We start from the raw sequence: 22,065 nt of genomic DNA, 5'->3' as shown, positions 1-22,065 counted from the left end.
AATCAGCATTAGGCAAACTATAAAACATCAAATTTTCTGTGTAATATTCTGGAAAAACTATGTGGAAATGAAGACATCTTTGTTAAATGTGTGAAAGAAACTGCTGGGAAAAAATGTATCTAAATTGTTATGCAAGGCAATTCTTTGACTGCGAGTCTAATTTCGTTCTTGGTTTTTAGTAAATTATTTTATTCTTTCCTTGACTTAAAGTTGGTATATTTAAGACTCTGACAAAATTTGTGATTCTAACATTTGGTTTCATCCATTTTCGTGTATATTTTATTAATTCTGTCCCCTTCCTCCACAATACAATAATTAGCTGTCATATAAATCCTTATTTGTTGTTTCAAAACTTATGTCTGCTTTTTTATTAGTTCCTTATCATTTTCTCTATCTTTAGCAATCTCAATACAATTTTTAAGCATACCTTTTTTCTAACATCTTTATTGGAGTATAATTGCTTTACAATGGTGTGTAAGTTTCTGCTTTATAACAAAGTGAATCAGTTATACATATACATATGTTCCCATATCTCTTCCCTCTTGTGTCTCCCTCCCTCCCACCCTCCCTATCCCACGCCTCTAGGTGGTCACAAACCACCAAGCTGATCTCCCTGTGCTATGCGGCTGCTTCCCACTAGCTATCTATTTGGTAGTGCGTATATGTCAATGCCGCTCTCTCAGTTCATCCCAGCTTACCCTTCCCCCTCCCCGTGTCCTCAAGCCCATTCTCTATGTCAGTGTCTTTATTCCTGTCCTGTCCCTAGGTTCTTCAAGACCATTTTTTTTTAGATTCTATATATATGTGTTAGCATACGGTATTTGTTTTGCTCTTTCTGACTTACTTCACTCTGTATGACAGTCTCTAGGTCCATCCACCTCACTACAAATAACTCAGTTTCATTTCTTTTCATGGCTGAGTAATATTCCATTGTATATATGTGCCACATCTTCTTTATCCATTCATCTGTCGATGGACACTTAGGTTGCTTCCATGTCCTGGCTATTGTAAATAGAGCTGCAATGAACACTGTGGTACGTGACTCTTTTTGAATTATGGTTTTCTCAAGGTATATGCCCAGTAGTAGGATTGCTGGGTCATATGGTAGTTCTATTTTTAGTTTTTTAAGGAACCTCCATACTGTTCTCTATAGTGGCTGTATCAGTTTACATTCCCACCAACATTGCAAGAGGGTTCCCTTTTCTCCACACCCTCTCCAGCATTTATTGTTTGTAGTATTTTTTTTTTTTTTTTTGTGGTACGCGGGCCTCTCACTGTTGTGGCCTCTCCCATTGCGGAGCACAGGCTCAAGACGCACAGGCTCAGCGGCCATGGCTCACGGGCCCAGCCACTCCGCGGCATGTGGGATCTTCCCGGACCGGGGCACGAACCCACGTCCCCTGCATCGGCAGGCGGACTCTCAACCACTGCACCACCAGGGAAGCCCTGTTTGTAGATTTTCTGATGATGGCCATTCTGACTGGTATGAGGTGATACCTCATTGTAATTTTGATTTGCATTTCTCTAATGATTAATGAGCATTCTTGCATGTGTTTGTTGGCAATCTGTGTATCTTCTTTGGAGAAATGTCTATTTAGGTCTTCTGCCCATTTTTGGATTGGGTTATTTGTTTTCTGGATATTGAGCTGCATGAGCTGCTTGTATATTTTGGAGATCAATCCTTTGTCAGTTGCTTCGTTTGCAAATATTTTCTCCCATTCTTGAGGGTTGTCTTTTCATCTTGTTTATGGTTCTCCTTTGCTATGCAAAAGCTTTTAAGTTTCATTAGGTCCCATTTGGTTATTTTTGTTTTTATTTCCATTTCTCATAGGAGGTGGGGTCAAAAAGGATCTTGCTGTGATTTATGTCATAGAGTGTTCTGCCTATGTTTTCCTCTAAGAGTTTTATAGTGTCTGGCCTTTCATTTAGGTCTTTAATCCATTTTGAGTTTATTTTTGTGTATGGTCTTAGGGAGTGTTCTAATTCCATTCTTCTCCATGTAGGTATCCAGTTTTCCCAGCACCACTTATTGAAGAGACTGTCTTTTCTCCATTGTATATTCTTGCCTCCTTTATCAAAGATAAGGTGACCATATGTGCATGGGTTTATCTCTGTGATAGGTTTTTATACACAGAATTATCTTCACTGTTTTCTTAATTGTTTATCAAATTCATTTTCTCCTTGATGCAGAGTATAGGAGAAAAAAACTTTCTAGAAAAGCTACTTTTATTAATTTTAGGTTTGCTGCATTACGGTCAGAAGATTGTATTGGGTGGGCCAAAAGGTTCGTTCGTTTTTTCCCATAAGATGGCTCCAGTAGCACTTAGTTGTCTTTAACTTCCTTCAAAACAATTTTGTTAGATTTTATGTGACAGCTGTCATATCAGCACACATTTAAAAAGAGACTTATCAAAATTGGTGAATTTCTGTGTAGCCATTTTAATACTGAAGATGGGAGGGGGAAAAAAAGCAACATTTTCAGCATATTATGCTTTATTATTTCAAGAAAGGTAAAAACGCAACTGAAATGCACAAAACGATTTGTGCGGTGTATGGAGAAGGTGCTGTGACTGATTGAATGTGTCAAAAGTGGTTTGCGAAGTTTCATGTTGGAGATTTCTCACTGGATGGTGCTCCACTGTCGGGCAGACCAGTTGAAGTTGACAGCGATCAAACCGAGATATTAGTTGAGAACAATCAACGTTATACCACGCGGGAGATAGCCAACATACTCAAAATATCCAAATCAAGCACTGACATTCATTTTTGCACCAGCCTGGTTATGTGAATCACTTTGATGTTTGGGTTCCACGTAAGTTAAGCGAAAAAAACAATTCTTGACTGTATTTCTGCATGCGATTCTCTACTTAAACGTGACAAAAATGTTCCATTTTTAAACAAATTGTGACGGGCGATGAAAGTGGATATTGTACAATAATGTGGGACGGAAGAGATCGTGGGGGCAAGCGAAATGAACCACCACCAACCACACCAAATACCGGTCTTCATCCAAAGAAGGTGATGTGTATATGGTGGGACTGGAAGGGAGTGCTCTATTATGAGCTCCTTCTGGAAAACCAAATGATTGATTCCAACAAGTACTCCTCCCAATTAGACCAACTGAAAGCGGTACTCGACGAAAAGTGTCCAGAATTAGTCAACAGAAAACGCATAATCTTCCATCAATGTAATCCAAGACCATATGTTTCTTTGATGACCAGGTAAAAACTGTTACAGCTTGGCTGGGAAGTTCTGATTCATCTGCCCTATTCACCAGACATTGCACCTTCGGATTTCCATTTATTTCGGTCTTTACAAAATCCTCTTAATGTAAAAAATTTCAATTCCCTGGAAGACTGTAAAAGGCACCTGGAACAAGTTCTTTGCTCAAAGAGATAAAAAGTTTTGGGAAGATGGAATTATGAAGTTGCATGAAAAATGGCAGAAGGTAGTGGAACAAAAGGGTGCATACGTTGTTCAAAAAAGTTCTTGGTGAAAATGAAAAATGTGTCTTGTATTTTTACTTAAAACAAAAAACGAAGGCACTCTTTGGCCCACCCAATGTAATTTCTGCTTACTGCATTTTGCAACTTCTATTGTAATATAACATAAAAGCTATTTTATAAAACGGCACTGTCCAAGAGAAATATAATGTGAACCACATATGTAATTAAAAAATCTCTAGTAATCACTTAAAAAGTAAAAAACAGCTATAATTTTTAATACATTTAACCCAATATAATAAAATTATTTTAACATGTAATCAAATATAAAAATGACTGAGCATACATTTTTAAATTAAGTATTTAAAAAAACAGGTATCAGTGTTATGCTTACAGAGCATCTCAATACAGACATTAAGTTTTCATTAATCGATCTATATTTATATTTCATATAATTTACTGGGGAAAAAAAGATTCACATACCCAAGTTTTCCAAACATACTTAAAAGTCCTCCAACAACTGAATAGAGTTAATAGTTGTTATATTTAAATTAATAGGGGCTTCCCTGGTGGCGCAGTGGTTGAGAGTCCGCCTACCGATGCAGGGGACACGGGTTCGTGCCCTGGTCCGGGAAGATCCCACATGCCGTGGAGCGGCTGGGCCCGTGAGCCATGGCCGCTGAGCCTGCGCACCCGGAGCCTGTGCTCCACAATGGGAGAGGCCACAGCAGTGAGAGGCCCGCGTACCGCAAAAAACAAACAAAAACCCCAAACAACAACAACAAAAATTAATAAAAATTCAGTTTTCTCCATCCAACCTATGACTTCATCTTAACTACATCTTCAACAACCCTATTTCCAAATAAGGTCACATTATGAGGTGCTGGGGGTTAGTACTCCAACATATAATTTTTGGGGGCGGGCACACAATTCAACCCATAACACCCTCCACTTAACAAGAGGGGAGAGAGAGAAAAAGAGAGAGAGACAGACAGACAGGGGTGGGTGGTGGGTGGAGGTGGGGGGGAGTGTGAGGCAGCACGCACAAGGACAAGAGGAAGGAAGGAGGGAGAGCGAGGGAGCAAAGAAGAAAGAAAATTCAGTTTTTTAGTTGTACTAGCCACATTACAAGTAGTAATGTAAAATAGCCACATTACACGTGGCTGGTGGCTACCATATTGGACAGTGTGGGTCTAAAGTGCTCCACAGCCACTTAGAATAGTCATTTACCATTTTAACGTAAGAAATTAAGCTTCTGAAAAATAAGCATACAAAAAATTAAAGACCCACTATAATCTTTGTTACTGTAATTTCTAAGAATCAATCTTACATCCTCAAAAAAACTACATATAAAGATGTTCAGTTTTCAAAATAGTACATTAGAAACTTAACAGGGAATGGTTAATTCATGGTACCTTTACATGGCACTTAATATTAAGTGAAAAGAGACCTGTAAAATATTACGTCTAAGATAATCACAACTATGTTAATAAAACATACCTTCAGGGAAAAAGATTAGCAGATATTTCCAAAATATTTTTTGTGGTATAAATATCGGTGATTCTTCTTTCTACTACATTTTCTAATTTTTATCATTGTGGGTATGTATTTTTTTAATAGAAAAAATAACTGAAAATAGTTTAATTTTAAAATAAATAATTAAAAATTAATGAATGGAAAAAACTGAAGACTACAGATGATAGACCTATAAAGACAGAGACAGACAGAACTTAAGAGAATTAATGGCTAGGATTTTAGTTTCTTGGAGTTACCTGATCTTTTTCCGCCCTGGGTCGTACCTGCCTTCTCATCCTTTGGAACCAGTTTCTGCATGTCCGCCTGACCAAATTCACACCCAGATGGCAGGCTGCAAGAAGAGAAACAGTGAGCAAAAAAACCTCTGATAACTCATCTTTTTAATGTTGTGCTTGGTCTCTGACCTGCTTGGCTGACACTATCCCCCTCCTATAGCAGGTAAGTTAACCTAATAAAACATCTGCAATGACGGAATTCCTGAGGTAGTACTCAACAGGTTTCCAACTCAACTCTTTATATCTGGCTAACAACAGGACCAAACTGTAAACACCCACCATGCTGACACAGCATAATTGAGATATCAGGTCAAAGATGACACATTTGTAAGGAAGTCCTTTGGCTTATAAGTGGGAAGGACAATGCTATTGGTTAAATGTGTGTCTCCTCAAAATTCAAATGCTGAAATCCTAATGTCTGATGAGATGTATTAGTAGTAAGGCCTTTGGTAGGTGCTTAAGTCTTAAGAGTAGAACCCTCATGAATGGAACTACCGCCTTATAAAAGAGGCTCCAGAGAGATTCCTAGTCCCTTTTGCCATGTGAGAATACAATGAGAAGTCTGCAATGTGGAAGACAGCCCTCACCCAACCATGCAGACTTCCAGCCTCCAGAACTCTGAGCAATAAATTTCTGTTGTTTATAAGGACCCAATCTGTGGATTTTGTTATAGCAGCCCGAATGAACTAAGACAGACAAGGAGGCCTCTGAACTCTTTACCTTTCTATCCTTGACCAAAGTAATACCCCAGGCTCACTAAGCTTAGTTTTTCTGTTAGCAAAGACAACAGAGATAGTAAAAGAGATGACCATTTCCTTACCTGTTTGGGGTACACAGGGAGAGAAGGACAGTGCTTTCCCACACCAGGGAACAGTATAACTGGCTCAGCTTGCTCAGAACACTCAGACCCAACTGAGAGCCCCACTGGTTTACGGAGATGGAACGAATTTCACTCTGTAGCCAAAGTAAAAAAGGTGATCTTTGGGATGCCCTCTGAACATTTATATTCAAAATCAACTTTTAGTTATTTACAAGGGATAAGGGATTCTACTTTTCCTTCCTTACTATTCTCAGAGTTGTGTACTTCATCAAAATTTCCACACTTAAGAGATCATAGTTCCAGAGGGTATTCTTGTACAATATTTACAATATGTCTCTAACATCCCTTCTCATTTCTTCTTTGTAAAGTGAAAAACAGGAGTCACAGGCAACTCTGTTCTTCTAAATGGAAGAAACAGTTTTATAGACTCATTGGCAGCTTACTAATTTTTTTAGATGGTGAGGGGGCTTGTTATTTCCTGTTTATTTCTTTATTTCAATCAATCAATCAAATCAGTCCCTAAAGCTTTTCTGTGTAATTTAATTATTTTCTAAATAGTTTATAATTGTGCTTTTCACTTAATTTGATCCAAAGAACACACTCCTAGCTCAACAGCATAAAACAGGGCTGCTAAAAATACGACACCAATAATCTTTAGACTTGATTACTTGACAACTAAGGGTGGCAAAACTGTGAGCACTCAAAAAACAAATAAACAAACCCCCCCGCCCCCAAACTTCAACTTTCTGGAACCATAAGAGGATCCTCACATGGAGTGCAAACATAAGGTTTGATATTTAGGAAATCTTTAGTAATCTGTTAATCACCATTAACTTAAATGTTCTGTGGTCACATTTCCTTCTTGCCATCTTATTATCAAGCCTACAGGCATTTGTAGAAAGATTAGGAAGTAATACGGTCAGATGAGCATCCAATTGAGCCTTGTCTGCTAAAAGGGGTGACTATACATCCCTAAGGCCTATATGGATGCTACAGATCTATTAATACCTGTATTTATCTCAATCTCTTTCACTCTCAAGAAGGTCCAGTTCACAAAACAAGTTATATGGTCACCCAACTTCCAATGAAAAAAATACTAAGGGGAAGTGAAACTAGACAGCAACTTGAAGCATAAATTTAAGTCATCCACCCAAAAGAACTCACCCTAAAACTGTTCTTCCAGCAGCTCGCCTACGTAGAACTGCTTCTAAGTACACTAAGATGCCACGTATATACCCTAGGTATTTTACCGACTTTAAGCCAACATAATTCTTACCTGTCCAACTCTACAAGTATGAACAAACATCATGATGTAGGCGTGGGCAGCAGTGAGCGCATGCAGTAGAGGTGTGGCTTGAGCTGAGAGGGTAGCATCAGCGACATTGCCAGCACAAGCCAGTTCTCGCAACAACACTGAGCCCCCAGGGGATTCTATTGGGCGGTGTAAGGGCTCCAAGGAGGAAAGAATGGAGTCCAACTGAAGGAGACCCTCCTGAAGGACTTTGGGTTCATGTGACAGTGTCTGAAATAAGAAGAATAATTACAGCATTAATGTACAATGAACTTCATATGCATGTCTTAATAGTCACAGTGAAAGAAGTGGAAGACAAGTCTCACAAATTTCAGACCTGGCCATGGTCTTGCACCTGGTAAATGGTGAAGCCAAAACATGAACGAAGGTATGACATACCTAAACGCCTTTTAGAGCAACACATTACTTCTCTTGAATGAGAGGCTTTCAAAGGTGGTAGGCCAATCAAATTTAAAAGACTGTGATGGCCAAACTGGACTACTGTTACAGCAAGGACTCCATGCTGTAAGATTAATTCCAAATTTTGCACAACAGGGAGCAATGTTATTAGGCAAGGTTCCAAAGCATGGAAATGAACCACTATTACAAATGTTTTTTTCTTACCACAATAAGAGAGACAATTCTAGGATAGGCATCAGCTAGGCATTTTATTTTGGAGACAACTCAAGGATTATATGGCCCCTGCAATTTCTTTCTGAGTAGGAAGAAAAATCTTGACAGTGAACACTATCACTTGCCATTCAAAGACAGGAGAACTTATGTGCTTTTCCTATGGCTTTCAATAAATCTATCCACCCTCACACGGTACCTTACGGGTAGGATAAAGATGGAGCAGCCCTTTCCCCCCTCTCTCTCATAAATAGCACTTAATTAAATATTTGCAAAAAGGAAAGCAGAATAAAATATCAAATGCAGATATCACAATTATGGATCTTTCCAAGTCTGCAAGAAACTGGATTTCTGATTTTTAGCAGAAATTACTTATCATTGCACAACTCAGCTAATAAATAAGCTTCACAGATTTAATCCAATTCCTACAGAAATCCCAATGGCTTTTTTGCACAAACAGAAATATCTCTCTTAAAATTCATACAGAATCTCTAGGGACCCCAAATAGATATAGCTATCTTAAAAGAGAACAAAGTTAGAGGTCTCACATCCCCAGATTTGCAAACTTACCACAAAGCTACAGTAATCAAAAGTGTAGTACTAGCATAAAGATAGACATCAACACCAACAGAACAGAGAGCCCCAAAATAAACCCTTGCAAAGATGGTCAAATGATTTTTGACACGGTTGCCAAAACAAGGGTACAATAGGGAAAGGACAATCTTTTCAACAAATAGTGTTGGGAAAACTAGATACCCACATGCAAAAGAATGAAACTGAACCTTACCTTACACCATACAAAAAATTAACTCAAAGTAGATCAAAGACCTAAATATAAGAGCTAAAACTATAAAATACCTAGAAAAAGCCATAGGATAAAAGCTGCACGACACCGGATTTGGCAGTGATTTCTTAGTTATGACATGAAAAGCCCAGGCAATGAAAAGTAAAAAGCAAAAACTAAACAACAAAAAACCCCCCACAAAAAACAAACTGGACTTCATCAAAATTAAAACCTTTTTTTCACATCAAATGACACTATCAACAGAGTGAAAAGCAACTCATGGAATGGGAGAAAATAATCTGCAAATAATTTATCTGATAAGGGATTAATATCCAAAATATATTAAGGATTCTTACAACTCAACAACAAAAACAGACAACCCTATTAAAAAATGGGCTCTCCCTTTTCCTCAGAAGCTCTAGGCTGATGAGAGAAGGAAAGCATCAGGCAATTGAGGGGAAAAAATAGTGCCAGGCTATCTAGAGAAGAGTGAAGAGAGGCTCCAGGCCAATGAGAAGAATTAGGCAAGAAACACACAGATGTGCCAGCCTTCTGAGAAGCACCAGCCAGCAACACCTTACCTCTTTAAACTTGGAGGAACGGCTTCATCTCTACCCTTCTACCTCAAAGGGAATCTATGCCAAAATGCTCCAATGAATGGAGGACACACTTGGATTTGTGAACTGAAGTGATACGCAGAATCTCTGAGCCTTGGTTGTTTGGAAGATTGAAAAATCTTGTTCAGCATGGGTGACCACCAAAAAAGCAATCTAAAGCCATCTATATGTCACAACTGAGACAAACTGGGGAGTTTGTTGTCAAATAAAATGTACTGTTCCAGAAAAAAAAAAAAAATGGGCAAAGGCCCTGAACAGACATTTTTCTAAAGAAGACATACAGATGGCCAACAGGCACATGAAAAGATGCTCAACATCGCTAATCAACAGAGAAATGCAAACGAAAACCACGAGATCTCATATCACACCCATTAGGTTGGCTAGTATGAAAAAACTAGAAAATAACAAGTATTGGTGAGGACGCATAGAAATCAACCCTTGTGCTTTGCTGGTTGGAATGTGAAATGGTAGAGATGTTGTGAATAATACAGTATAGCAGTTCCTCAAAAAATTAAAAACAGAACTACCAAATGATCTAGTAAATCCTACTTCTGGGTAGATAACCAAAATATCTGAAAGCAGAGTCTTGAGTATGATTTCACTTTCAAGTCAAACTCAGAACCAGAGAGTAGAACGGTGGTTGCCAGGGGCTGGGGGAAGTTGCAGAGATGTTGGTCAAAGGGTATAAACTTTCAGTTATAAGATGAAAAAGTTCTGGGGATCTAATGTATAGCGTGGTGACTATAATTAATAATACTGTATTATATACTAGAAATTTGCTAAGAGAGTAGATCTTAAGTGTTTTCACCATACAAAAAAGCAGGGTCTGGAGAACACACCCATGTTCGTAGCAGCACTATTCATAAGAAGTGGAAGCAACCAAAATGTCTATCAATGAATGAATGGATGGATAAACAAAATGCAGTTTAAACATACACTGGACTATTCAGCCTTAAAACAGGAAGAAAATTCTGACATATGCTACAACATGGATGAATCTTGAGAAAATGCTAAGCAAATTAAGCCAGTCATAGAAAGACAAGTACTTCATGAATTCAACTTACATGACATACCTCGAACAGTCAAAATTCAGACAGAAAGTAGAATGGTGGTTACCAGGGGCTGGTAGGGAGAGGGGAATTGAAAGTTGTTGTTTAATGGGTGCAGAATTTCAGTTTTACAAGAGGAAGAGAGTTCTGGAGATGGGTTTCACAACAATGTGATGTACTAAACACTATTAAACTATACACTCAAAAATGGTTAAAGCGGTAAATATCATGTTATATCTCTTTTACCACTACTTAAATAAAGCAACTTCATTTTTGGGCAAAATTTGAGCAATGAACTACAGGTCAATCATGCTTAAAATACACAACTATCAAGCCTGAGAAAGGAAAAAAAAATACATGGCTAAACAAACCAGACTGTGTTAAAACCCACTTCCAAAGCTTTCTTGCAGATTTATTTTCCCTTCCAAAAAACTCATATGTTAGAACTATATACCAAACTCAGGAACAAAGAACAAACACTTTGACTTTTCAATGAGAAATAACGTAGCACACTATTATTAGTCACAAAATCCACTTACAGTACATAACCGCCAATTTCTTCATTATGTTTTAGTTGAAGGGGAGACCACAGTAAAAACACGTATACAGAAGTATTGCAAAATTGATTTCTAAAAGAAATGAAAATATTCGGCCAGATGCTTCTTACCAATATGGATTTGCAGACACCTGCAACAGCCTGACAGGCTGCAGATGTGGGAAAGTCAATGGGCAGATTGGGAAGACCCAAAATGGTAACCAAAGGCAAGAGTCCTTTCTGATTCACAAATTCCTGGCAGTGGTCATCGGTTGTATTGTTGCTCAGAATAGATTCCACAAATTTCATCTAGGTAATAAAAATTAAAAAAAAAAGTTAGAGCCTGACACTTGGAACTAAAATGCCAGCTTGGAATTAGGACAGGGGTAACCTTATAGTCATGAAATCAGTATTTTCTAGAATATCAAAACCTCAGGTAAGCAGTAATAGGTATATGAAATGACCCCTAAACATCCAGAAAATAAGGAATTACAACTTCTTCCCAATGTATCTTTTCAGCCACACCTAAAGTCACATAATCTGAGAAGCACAGAGAGGTTAAATGACTTGCTCAGGGCCACACCATGAATTAGTGGCAGAATCAGGTCTAATTTCTTAATTTGCTCATTTAGTGATTCTTAAAGATAATGTGTTGCCTCTCCCCTAGAAGCAAACATCACGGATACTTTTCTTCAAATGTGCTCATAATGCAAATGAAACCTAGAACTCTGGAAGTGATTCAGACTAAACAGAGCATTTTGTAAGGGTAAGAAAGTAAAATACGGGAAACAAACACACAGGCAAAAGAGAAACCATCTCTGGAAGTCTGGAAGTGCTTACTGGGCTAGAACAAATGCTAAATGGGCTTCCCCTTATAGGTAAATAACTCTGGGAAAATTCAAACTCTTCCTTTTTTCCTGTGAGACACACAGAAGTTAAAAGAAAACACCACATTATTATTATTATTATTATTATTATTATTATTATTGGTAAAAGAGAAGTTAATGGGAAAAAATGGCAAGTAACGGGAAAAAAAATATGCTGGGATGCACTCAAAGAACATAATACTGGACTGGTCTAACAAAGCCCATTCTCCTCCTGTTTGGATTCCAAAGGGGAATGAACAGAAAATTGGGAATATTAAAAAAGGGACTGTTAGCTAATTTTTGGCAAATCACACAGAACAAGGTTTATACATCTTTCCCCGCTGCTCTCTGCACTTGAAGGGCCCCAGTGAAAATAAACACAAGTCATCAGACTATTTGGTAACCCCACACATTTTCCAGAAGAGCACACACCTTTACTCAGATTGCCCTACCATTAATCTTACCACATTAAGGATGTAATCCATGAGGGGAATAGGAATACGTTCCTCTGTACCAACAACCCTGTTAAGGGAGAAAAGAGTGAGTTTCACAGAAATTCACAATACCAATGCAAGAGAACAAAGCGAAGAAAAGGAAACCGTGAAATTCTAGTCCTTTCTCTCAGTTAGACTTATAGCCTTTAGTATGTAGCACAGAAAAAAAAAAAAGAAGGAAAAAGAAAAGAGCTGAAATCAATTCTGAAGGTAGCTTTCCTAGCCTGAGTAGGTTGAGAGCACAAAAGGAAAAACCAAGCTTTCACAAACTCAGCACTTATACATATCTCAAAAGAAATTATTCTATTTTAGGCAAACTATTATAGGAGGAATTCATCAATATGAAAATACTAAAAATAAGCATGTTCAATTAAGAGACTATTTAAATATTTGCTTGAAGAAAGGAGCTAGGCAAAGAAACAAATACATAAACATCTTACCGTGTTCTTGCATCAGATTTAATGTTAGAGAGCAGGAAATGGAATTTAATTTTGGTCAAGATTCCATGCTTAGATTGGTAAACCATTCAGAAAAGTCAAAGTTGGTCAAAGATGAAGGCAACACCCAAGGTCTCCTTCTCTAACAACCTTTTCCTGAACTACCCCAAAATTGTGATCAGGTCCTTCTGCTTCAGATGCTTCAATGATGCATTGAAGATAAGAAGGCTGCAATAATGCCATAGCTGCAGAAAATGCAGCCTTTAGACCAATGGCTACACCTTGGCTTTTGTAAGAAATAAACAGAGGGAAAAACCCCACAAAGTATATTGAAATGAAACAAAATCTACCTAAAAGATAAACCCTAGAAAAGGACAAAACTTGAGTTGAATAAGAACATTTTAGATATAGGCCCTTGGGAGAAATTTGGGAGAAAAGGGCAGAGATAGAAGAAGGGAGAGGTAGGGGGAGAAGGCAGAAAAATTGGCAAAAAATAATTTCGTCTCTGAGCAAGATAAAATGTGAACAAAGATTTGCCAGGCATGGGGATATGTGGCAGCAAAACAGAGACTAGGCAATAGGCAAAGAGAGTGGAGAGGCATGACGAATGGCTTTAGAGCTAAAATATCTCGAGCTAGGGCTTGGGTAGGATGTTGTGAACATGCTCAATGAAGAATCTGGGGAAGAACTTTGTACAAAGGGAGGACCTATACATAAGCCAGGAGTGAAATGATTCCATGGGAAGATTGCAAACCCTTCCCTGACTGTAAACTTCCTCCGCAGAACCACTGCCACATTCCCTGCTACTTACACCAATTATCCGTCCCAGCTTGACTGCACTTCCTTGGGAAGAACTCAAGAGATCCATCTCTACAGCTAAGAAGTACAGGTATGGCTCTAAGCCCAGGGAGATACCTGCCCCTTTGCAGAAGCCAAATATAATGGTAAAGACTCAAAGCACCATCATGAAATGTACTTTCTTCATTTGCTAGATGGAAGTTGGAGGGAACAAGAGAGAAAACAAACCAACAGTGGTTCTTAAACTCCAGGAATGAACTTGTTCAGTAACCACTTTTCTCCCCACCCTCATCTTTTTGGCTTCTAGGCTCAGGGCATCATATAGGAATAGTAAAAATGATCAACTTTCTTCAGTAGAAATCCCCCTACCACTGGTTTTAAGAAAAGTCATTCTAATCCTAACCTGATATGAAACTTTGACCCATAGCATCTTTGAAACAATGAAAGACTGCATTTCCATGAAGAATGAAACAAATTTATCTTAACTGTCAAATTAAAAACTGCCGCCTCGCCGCCTTCTCCAAAACAGACACACATTCCCAAACTTAATTTTAACTCTAGTCACTTTTACATGGGTATTTATGATGTTGGAGCCCTTAATCAGATGTGGAGGAGAAGGATTCCAATTGAGTGTCATAGTACACGGGTACAGGACAACAGATCTCATGTTTTGGGGTTTTTCGGGGGTGGGGTGGAGTGGGGGGAGGAAAATCAGGTCTCTCTTACCACTCCTGAGGAGACACAGCTGCCCTTGGCAAAAGAGCCCTCCCAGTGGGCCACAATTCAGGGAACAACTGCTTTTCTGCATTTGATGCCTTTAAAGCCCAGACAGTTGCTATTCAAGTTCCAAAGACCACATGGATATATATAACCCATTTCTTTCAAGTTGTTCAGGGTAGGTGGTTAAGTTAGGCAAAATAAATGGAATCAATCACAAAAATAAACCATGGTGCCCCAACTGAAAACCTTGGTTACTTACTGGCAAGTATATTCACCCCCAGCAATATCAGTTTTGCTGAGCTCAAACAATTCAGAAGGCAGAAGAAAGAGGCCAAAAGCCAAGTATTTAGAACTACTTGTGGTGAATGCCTTTGAATGTACAACAGAACTCCATGTATTTGGGGTAGACTGTAATGCCTAAGTTTCCTTATTGCAGATTTGTAGCACAAAACCACGTGTCTCAAGATCAAATACAATCAATCATTTTACTCAATGCTAGCTGCTGATTTTGGGGACAAAACCAAGGGAGAAGAACACTGTCTTAGTCTGGAAAAAAAAACAAACTCAAAACTTCGTCAACAGGTGAGTGGATAAATGCTGTAGTATATTCATACAGTGGAATACTATTCAGCAACAAAAACAACATACTGATAGACACAACATGGATGAATCTCAAAAATACGCTATGCAACAAAAGCCAGAAACAAGAAAGTACATACATTAGATATGATATACATATAAGACTCCGTTTATTCTATTTATACGATGTTCCAGAACAGGCAAACTTATTCTATGAATGACAGAAATAAGATAGGTAGCTGCCCCATTTTAGGGTAGGGAAATAGGAAACTTAAAATCTGTACCATTTACTGTATAGGAATTATACCTCAATTAAAATTAATGGAAAAAATTACTCATGCGTGTATTTAAGGCATTGGAAAACAGATGTGGGCATGGGAGACCAGAATTTGTTCGGGAGTCCCATTGAAGAATTTTGCGTTGGGTGGGGGAAGGATACAAACAAGACTTTTGGGGAGAGGTGGCACACACTGCAAATTTTTCAAAGCCACTTTCCCATATTGGCAGAAAGTACATAGCAACTCCCACCATAACAACTACCTGGGATAAGGAGATAAAAGAATTTTACCTATAATAGGTAGTGGCTTTCAAAATGTAGGTTGAGTTTAGATAGTCTTTTGTGTTCCCTTCCAGCCCTAATAATCCATGTAATGACCCAATTGAAGCTTGTGAAGGTGGCAGAAGTGGAAAAGTACATGTGTCAATATTTGTGAGATTCTTAGATATGTTATGTGAATGAGGTGCTGATGAACACCCAGACCATGCAGAAGAACATCAATACCATGGAACAGCAACTATTAGAGTCCTTTGCAGCTTAGAAGCTACATATGACTAATACTATGATACAGTATTAATGTTGTGGGTCTAGATTTTAACTATTTCTTCATTCTTGTTCATGTTTCATTAGGCCCAGATCTCTTGGCATTTAAGACTCAGGGACTCCTTAATCTAATACTCTTGATTCATTTTATCAACTCAATAAATAAACAGTTATTAACTGATTACCTACTATAAACAAAGTGATCGGGATACACTGTTGAATGAGACATTGTTCCTGCCTTGGAGAACTATATAGATTAGTGGGGGAAACCATTAGAATATATAAATGATTTTTAACGAAACTGTTGGGAGAACACAAAAGATCAACTTCCTATTTAGAGGTTAAAAAAAGTTCTTTTAAGAATAAGACATTTGGGCTTCCCTGGTGGCGCAGTGGTTGAGAATCTGCCTGCCAATACAGGGGACATGGGTTCGAGCCCTGGTCTGGGAAGATCCCACATGCCGCGGGGCAACTAGGCCCGTGGGCCACAACTACTGAGCCTGCGCATCTGGAGCCTGTGCCCCGCAACAAGAGAGGCTGCGACAGTGAGAGGCCTGTGCACCGCGATGAAGAGTGGCCCCCGCTTGCTGCAACTAGAGAAAGCCCTCGCACAGAAACGAAGACCCAACACACCCAAAAATAATAAATAAATAAACTTAAAAAAAAAAAACAAGAATAAGACATTTGAGCTAGACTTGTAGGAATTTGGTAGATGGAAAAGAAGGAGATAGATAATTTGGGGATGGGGGATAAATATGAATAGAATATACAGTGACTCATGATATTCCAAGAAAAGCATGCAGAGTGAAGACATATGAGGGCTTGAGAAAATGTCAATTTACCAAGGCAGCTTAAAATCTGGGCATGTTAGACAAAAGGTATTAAGAAATCCAGGTAGAAAAGTTATATGCAGATGAATGTACACAGCTTGACTCAAAACCACCACCATTACTAACATTCAAGAAATCCATCCCTAGTTTGTAGCCAGGAACAGGAATCCTATACCAGCAGGACGGCTGACAATCAAGGATGTGGCAAAAAAGCACTAAGATTCCGACTCCTTTGCAAATAAAGTCCTGCTTTCTTTTAGGGTACCCTCCTTTTCCAGAAAGAGAACATTTTTTGTGTGTGCGCGTGTAAACATTTTATTGACACACAACATACAAGCAAAAGGTGCACAAACTTAAGTGAACAGCTTGACAGTTTTATACAAATTGAACTCACTATGTTACTACCAGCACTCTAAAACACCTCCTCTCAGAAAGACAACATTTTAATCAAAACAGAAGATGGTGCTAGATGAAGGCAGGGTTGCCTTCTCAGACAATGAAAATATATCTGCCCAAGAAAGCAACATACTTAAAACGTAATGCCTCCCCTCCAAAAAATTCACACCAACAGGCTCATTACTTTCTAGAGTTCCAAGAGGGCATACCTGTTTTGGATTCTAGACCTTCGCTCCTGCTGTCTACTCCACCATAATCTTCTCTTAAGTCCCAAGCCACCCTTTGAGATGAGCTCAAACCCATTCAAATCCACACCTAAATAAAATGCTCATGCTTTTCTCAGAACTACTTCTATATATACACCAAAAGAGCACTTATTAAAGAATGCATGACTGTCCAGAGGGATCATGCCCATTTCGAGCATGAAGGTGATTAAGAGTTACAGCTACAGCAGTTGCTTTTCATCCCTTGCATGCGAACACTGTAAGCTCGAAGAACCAGGTCTACCAGCAGTCTTTAAGCTCACCCCCCCATCCCCATCTCACCATCCAGGTAATCAATTTTCATGTAGAACAAACCTCAAATAAATAGAAGGAAAATCTACTGTGCCTAGTTACAATCATATAGTACATTCCAAAGCCTTCTGATGTATCTGGAATGAACAGATGAAATAAACAAAAACAGAGACCAACCAACAACAAATCCCTGTAACTCTTAAGAACTTCTTAGGAGATAGGCTTCAAAAGTGCAATGTGTTTAATGTATGCTCACTTATGGAAAACAATCAAGCAGTCAATGACATGGAATACCAAATCAACAAAGGGAAATCCTCTGAAGAAGGCCTTTTAATTTGATATACTGAATTCTGATTGAATTTCATGAACAGCGTTTAAAAAAGAAAGCTTGCTAAAGCAACCAAAACAAACACCAAAGCACAAACGACACACAAGGGTCAAAGAAAGATAAATTACAGACATTTAGGGCCGGAAGAACCTTATAACTGGATCTAATCCAACTCCCTCATTTTTACAGATGAAAACAACATGCTCAAGATCACAAGGCTAGAGAACCTGTCTTGTGAACACTTACTGCTGATTAGGCTCAGTTTCATTCTGCTGGGTAGAATTAAAGCTCTGCATGGCCTGTACTTCCTCTTCCTCCTCATCCTCACTAGAGGCCTCTTCTGCAGCATGATTAGATCTTGGGGGAGGAGCAGTGGCAGTGCCATCTGCCTTCTGGATTGATGGCTTCTGACAGATGTATTTAGGGTCTCTTCCAAGGTTACAGATTTCTTCAAGTAACTGAAAGGCAAAGGAAACAAGATTACTTATTAGTAATTAAGGAATGGGGTGATGACTAACATTTTTGGAGCACTTTCTATGTGCTATATACAGAAGTGCCAAAACACTTTATATACACTATTCCTGGAATATAGTCATTAATTTCATTTTACAAACAAGGAAACTGAAGTTCTGTGAAGTTAAATAACTTCTTCAGGGTCACATGGCTGTTAAGCGACTGACTGATTGATGTGACCCCATGTTCTAATTCACCAACCACCAGTAACTCATTTACCAGTTTCAACAATCCTAAGAGGCAACCGGCAGGGCTAGTAAATGTGGAAAAAAAAAAACCCCCAAAACAAAAACCAAGCAACAAAGATTAGAAAGGGTAATATGCTTTTACAAACAGAAGCTAAGCCTTGGCAACTTCTTAATATCCTGTATAAGAAAGCAATACTTAAGTGACTTTTTTGGGGGGTGGGGTAAAGGACCAACCCAAGGACTTGGAGAAAATGAGGCAGAATAATCCTCTTATAGGCACAGTCTAAGAATCCAAATGACCTCCAGTAGGTCTTGCCTTTTCCTAAAAACTCCCACTTCACTGCTCTCTCATGCCCATGGTCACAGCCGTATCACTTCCCACCTTGATGATCGCAGTCGTTGCATCTGTTTTGAGGGTTGGCTGATGTCTCATGAGCTCATCAACAGCACTCCCGAGGTTGGAGGCAGTATCCCCTTAAAGTCAAAAATGGAATTGTTAGAAAGACTGAAGAAAATAGAGCTTGGGCTATTTTTTTTTTTTTTTTTTGGTGCCAATATAAGGAGGAAAGAAGAAACTGAACTGGTTGTTGTGATTTTCTAATGCCATGCTTTCTCAAATGAATTCACACCAACCTCTGCAACCAAATCACTGGGGAGGAGGAAAGAAATTTATCATCTAGTAAACACATTTTAAAGTAACCATGTATGCTACATTCTACCGTAGTAATCTCTACTGTCAAGGTCTGAACTAGTATTGTAGGGTGAAGAGAGAACGAGAAACAAAAGAACCATAAACCATTAACCCTGACTGCCCCGGTAAAGAATGGTAGTGGCTAAAATGCTACAGTGGTGACAAAGCACATTTTTGAAAACTGGATTCTTTCTGGAACCCCTCCTTCTTGCTACACCTCAATGATCTGGTCTCAAATACACTGAGAAGGAAATCTATTAATTTGTGACTATCTTAGGGACTTGGATATTAGAACAGAAGATTACCAGGATCTCCTGTTGCTGAAGACTAGATGGTGGACCTGAAAATCTACTGCTGGTTTTCTAATACCTATTTCTCACCAGCATTGTAACAGTACATTTAACAGTGAACTGTTGAGAAGCATGGAAATATTATAAGCAGAGGTTAAGGATGAAGTATTCTTTTCTCCCTGCAATAGACTATATGGTGATAATTCCCATTAAGCTTAGCACACCTAGCCAGACACATGATGAAGTGAGGTCAAGGAAGGGTTTCCTTGCCAACTGGTGGCTTGATAATCACCTAACTCTTGGCACAACAGCCAACCAATTATTTATTTAAAGGCAAATCCTTACTTACCTAGAGGATCGGAACTCCTCCTCCTCCGCATGGCTGGGAGGTAATCTGGAGACAGAAGAACTTTGAAGAGACGTTCAAAAGGCTGACACTGTACAAATGACTGAAGACCTCGGGCATTCAAGCAGAGTGCACTGAATACATTTGGGAGGGAGCCAAGGACTTCACGGGTAGCAGGAACCTAGAGAGAAAATAAAGTGAGCTTGAAGACATCTGAAAGAGTCCAGGTACAAAGTTAGGAAACTTTGGCCAGGGGTACTACACAGAGAGATCAAACGGATCTTGATGACCAGGTCCAAAGGTTTCTTTCTTTTTTAAAAACTTTTAATTTTACATTGGAGTATAGTTGATTAACAGTGTTGTGATAGTTTGCAGGTGTACAGCAAAGTGATTCAGTTATACATATACATGTATCTATTCTTTTTCAAATTCTTTTCCCATTTAGGTTGTTACAGAATATTGAGCAGCGTTCCCTGTGTTATACAGTAGGCCCTTATTGGTTATCCATTTTAAATACAGCAGTGTGTACATGTCAATCCCACACTCCCTAACTATCCCTTCCCCACACCCTCCAATAATTTCAATACTACACGTAGAAAACAAAAGATAGGATTTTCATGCCATAAGACTGCTTTTCAAGTGTGTGTGTGTATATGTCTGTATATTTTATGGAAAGGGGTATGCATGGAACATTCTTTACAGATCAGCAGAAAGGTCTCACGTCTTTGATCAGCAGTGCATGCAGCATGACATCTGTCAATCCATTGTCCTGGAGTGAGGAGAGCAACGATGGTTCTTGAAATACAAACACAGTCACCACTTCAGTAGCTAAAAAAAGGATGAAAGATATAAGAAACTGAGAGATTCTTCACAGGTATTAAAAGCAAAACTTCAAAGGCTCAAACAAAACAAAATAAAAAAAAACAAACCCAGAGCTCAATGTACAACAATTTAATCGCGTGCATGAGCTTAGTAAAAGTACTAATATTGCCCATCAGAGATTGATCACCATTAGGAATTTAGTGACTACTCTTCAAGATTTTTATGGGGCAATGTATAGGCATGACAGTTATAGTTAGTAATATTGTAATGAGTAGTGGAAATATGCTAAGAGAGTAGATTTCAGGTGCTCTCATCACACAAAAAAGGGAAACTATGTGAGGAGATAATGCTTGACTGTAGAAATCATTTCACTATGTATATCAGATTATGTTGTACACCTTAAATATATAAAATTTAAGAAAAAATATATAAATAAAACCTGAAAATTTCAAGATTTTTATGAGCATATTTTGATAAGAATGAAGTTAACTTGTTTTTTCAATTGTAATATGCACCATATAATCTCCTTTATCTTTCCCACGTCACTACAACTCATTCAATTTGAATGGCTGCATACTGTTCTACTAAATACATGTACCACCATGCATATAAACCAGTCCATAATGGTGAGAATTGATAAACCTAAAAATATACCCTTTTTTGTCTGCTTAAGCAGGAAAAAATGTAAGATGGCAGTGTGTGTTTGCTGGGTTAAAGTGAATGTAAACTTACTGATGAAAATGGACAAAATGTCTTCTAAAAAGCCCTTTCAGCAATTTAAAAATACCATCAGCAATGTTAAGAATCCTTGGGTAGGGACTTCCCTGGTGGTGCAGTGGTTTAGAATCCGCCTGCCAATGCAGGGGACACGGGTTCGATCCCTGGTCCGGGAAGATCCCACATGCCGCGGAAAAAAAAGAGTCCTTGCGTATTAATCTGACCAATTTTTGACAGTATATAGAAACGTGCCTTAAGACTACCATTAATGCAAATATGGCAAAAAGAATATGGAAAAAACTCTATGCAAGAGAAGACAGTACAGCATTAATGCATTCATTAAAAAGTAAACAAAAGAGAAACTAGAAAAAACAGAAGAAAGTAGAATTTAGTGAAATTGCAAGCAAAATGCACAAATAATTAAAACCAATAACCAGCCCTCTGAAAAGACTGAAAAAGCTTACAAACTTAAGGGAAATCTAATAAAGAGAGCAATATATATTAGCAATGAAAAAAAGAGATTTAACTGGATTCAGAACAAATAAAATTTTACAAACTGCGTGTTAACAATGAAGTGCAATGCTTTTGTAAGAAAATGTCATAAAAATCGACTATGAAGAAATGATAGCAAAGCAGACTAGACCATTACAAGAATTTTTAAAAAATACTGCCAAGTAACAGAAAGGAACCAAGCCAACAATTTTAGATGTGAGTGTTATTAAACCTTCTAGGAGC

The 22,065-nt window shown here is 38.4% G+C and overlaps 1 protein-coding gene across 14 annotated transcripts in view; it reads right to left on the bottom strand.

Moving 5' to 3' along the window:
* The window catches only part of HUWE1 (HECT, UBA and WWE domain containing E3 ubiquitin protein ligase 1), a 143,268-nt gene that overhangs the window by 56,362 nt on the left and 64,841 nt on the right, over positions 1-22,065 (bottom strand). For 13 of the 14 annotated variants that reach the window (XM_073798947.1, XM_073798948.1, XM_073798957.1 and 10 more), the window contains 9 exons: positions 20,513-20,619; positions 19,795-19,972; positions 18,847-18,938; positions 18,010-18,221; positions 12,311-12,368; positions 11,113-11,289; positions 7,351-7,596; positions 6,075-6,208; positions 5,216-5,310 (listed from right to left, as the gene is read on the bottom strand). In XM_073798947.1, the coding sequence (XP_073655048.1) occupies positions 5,216-5,310; positions 6,075-6,208; positions 7,351-7,596; positions 11,113-11,289; positions 12,311-12,368; positions 18,010-18,221; positions 18,847-18,938; positions 19,795-19,972; positions 20,513-20,619 (1,299 nt within the window). The remainder of the gene's footprint in view (positions 1-5,215; positions 5,311-6,074; positions 6,209-7,350; positions 7,597-11,112; positions 11,290-12,310; positions 12,369-18,009; positions 18,222-18,846; positions 18,939-19,794; positions 19,973-20,512; positions 20,620-22,065) is intronic. The other variant, XM_073798952.1, reaches the window with a different exon arrangement.

This window comes from Tursiops truncatus, chromosome X (genome assembly GCF_011762595.2).
Source record: "Tursiops truncatus isolate mTurTru1 chromosome X, mTurTru1.mat.Y, whole genome shotgun sequence".
In the NCBI taxonomy this organism is placed as follows: domain Eukaryota; kingdom Metazoa; phylum Chordata; class Mammalia; order Artiodactyla; family Delphinidae; genus Tursiops; species Tursiops truncatus.
The sequence above is the reverse complement of the archived record's forward strand: the minus strand, read 5'-3'. Positions and strand labels throughout refer to the sequence as shown.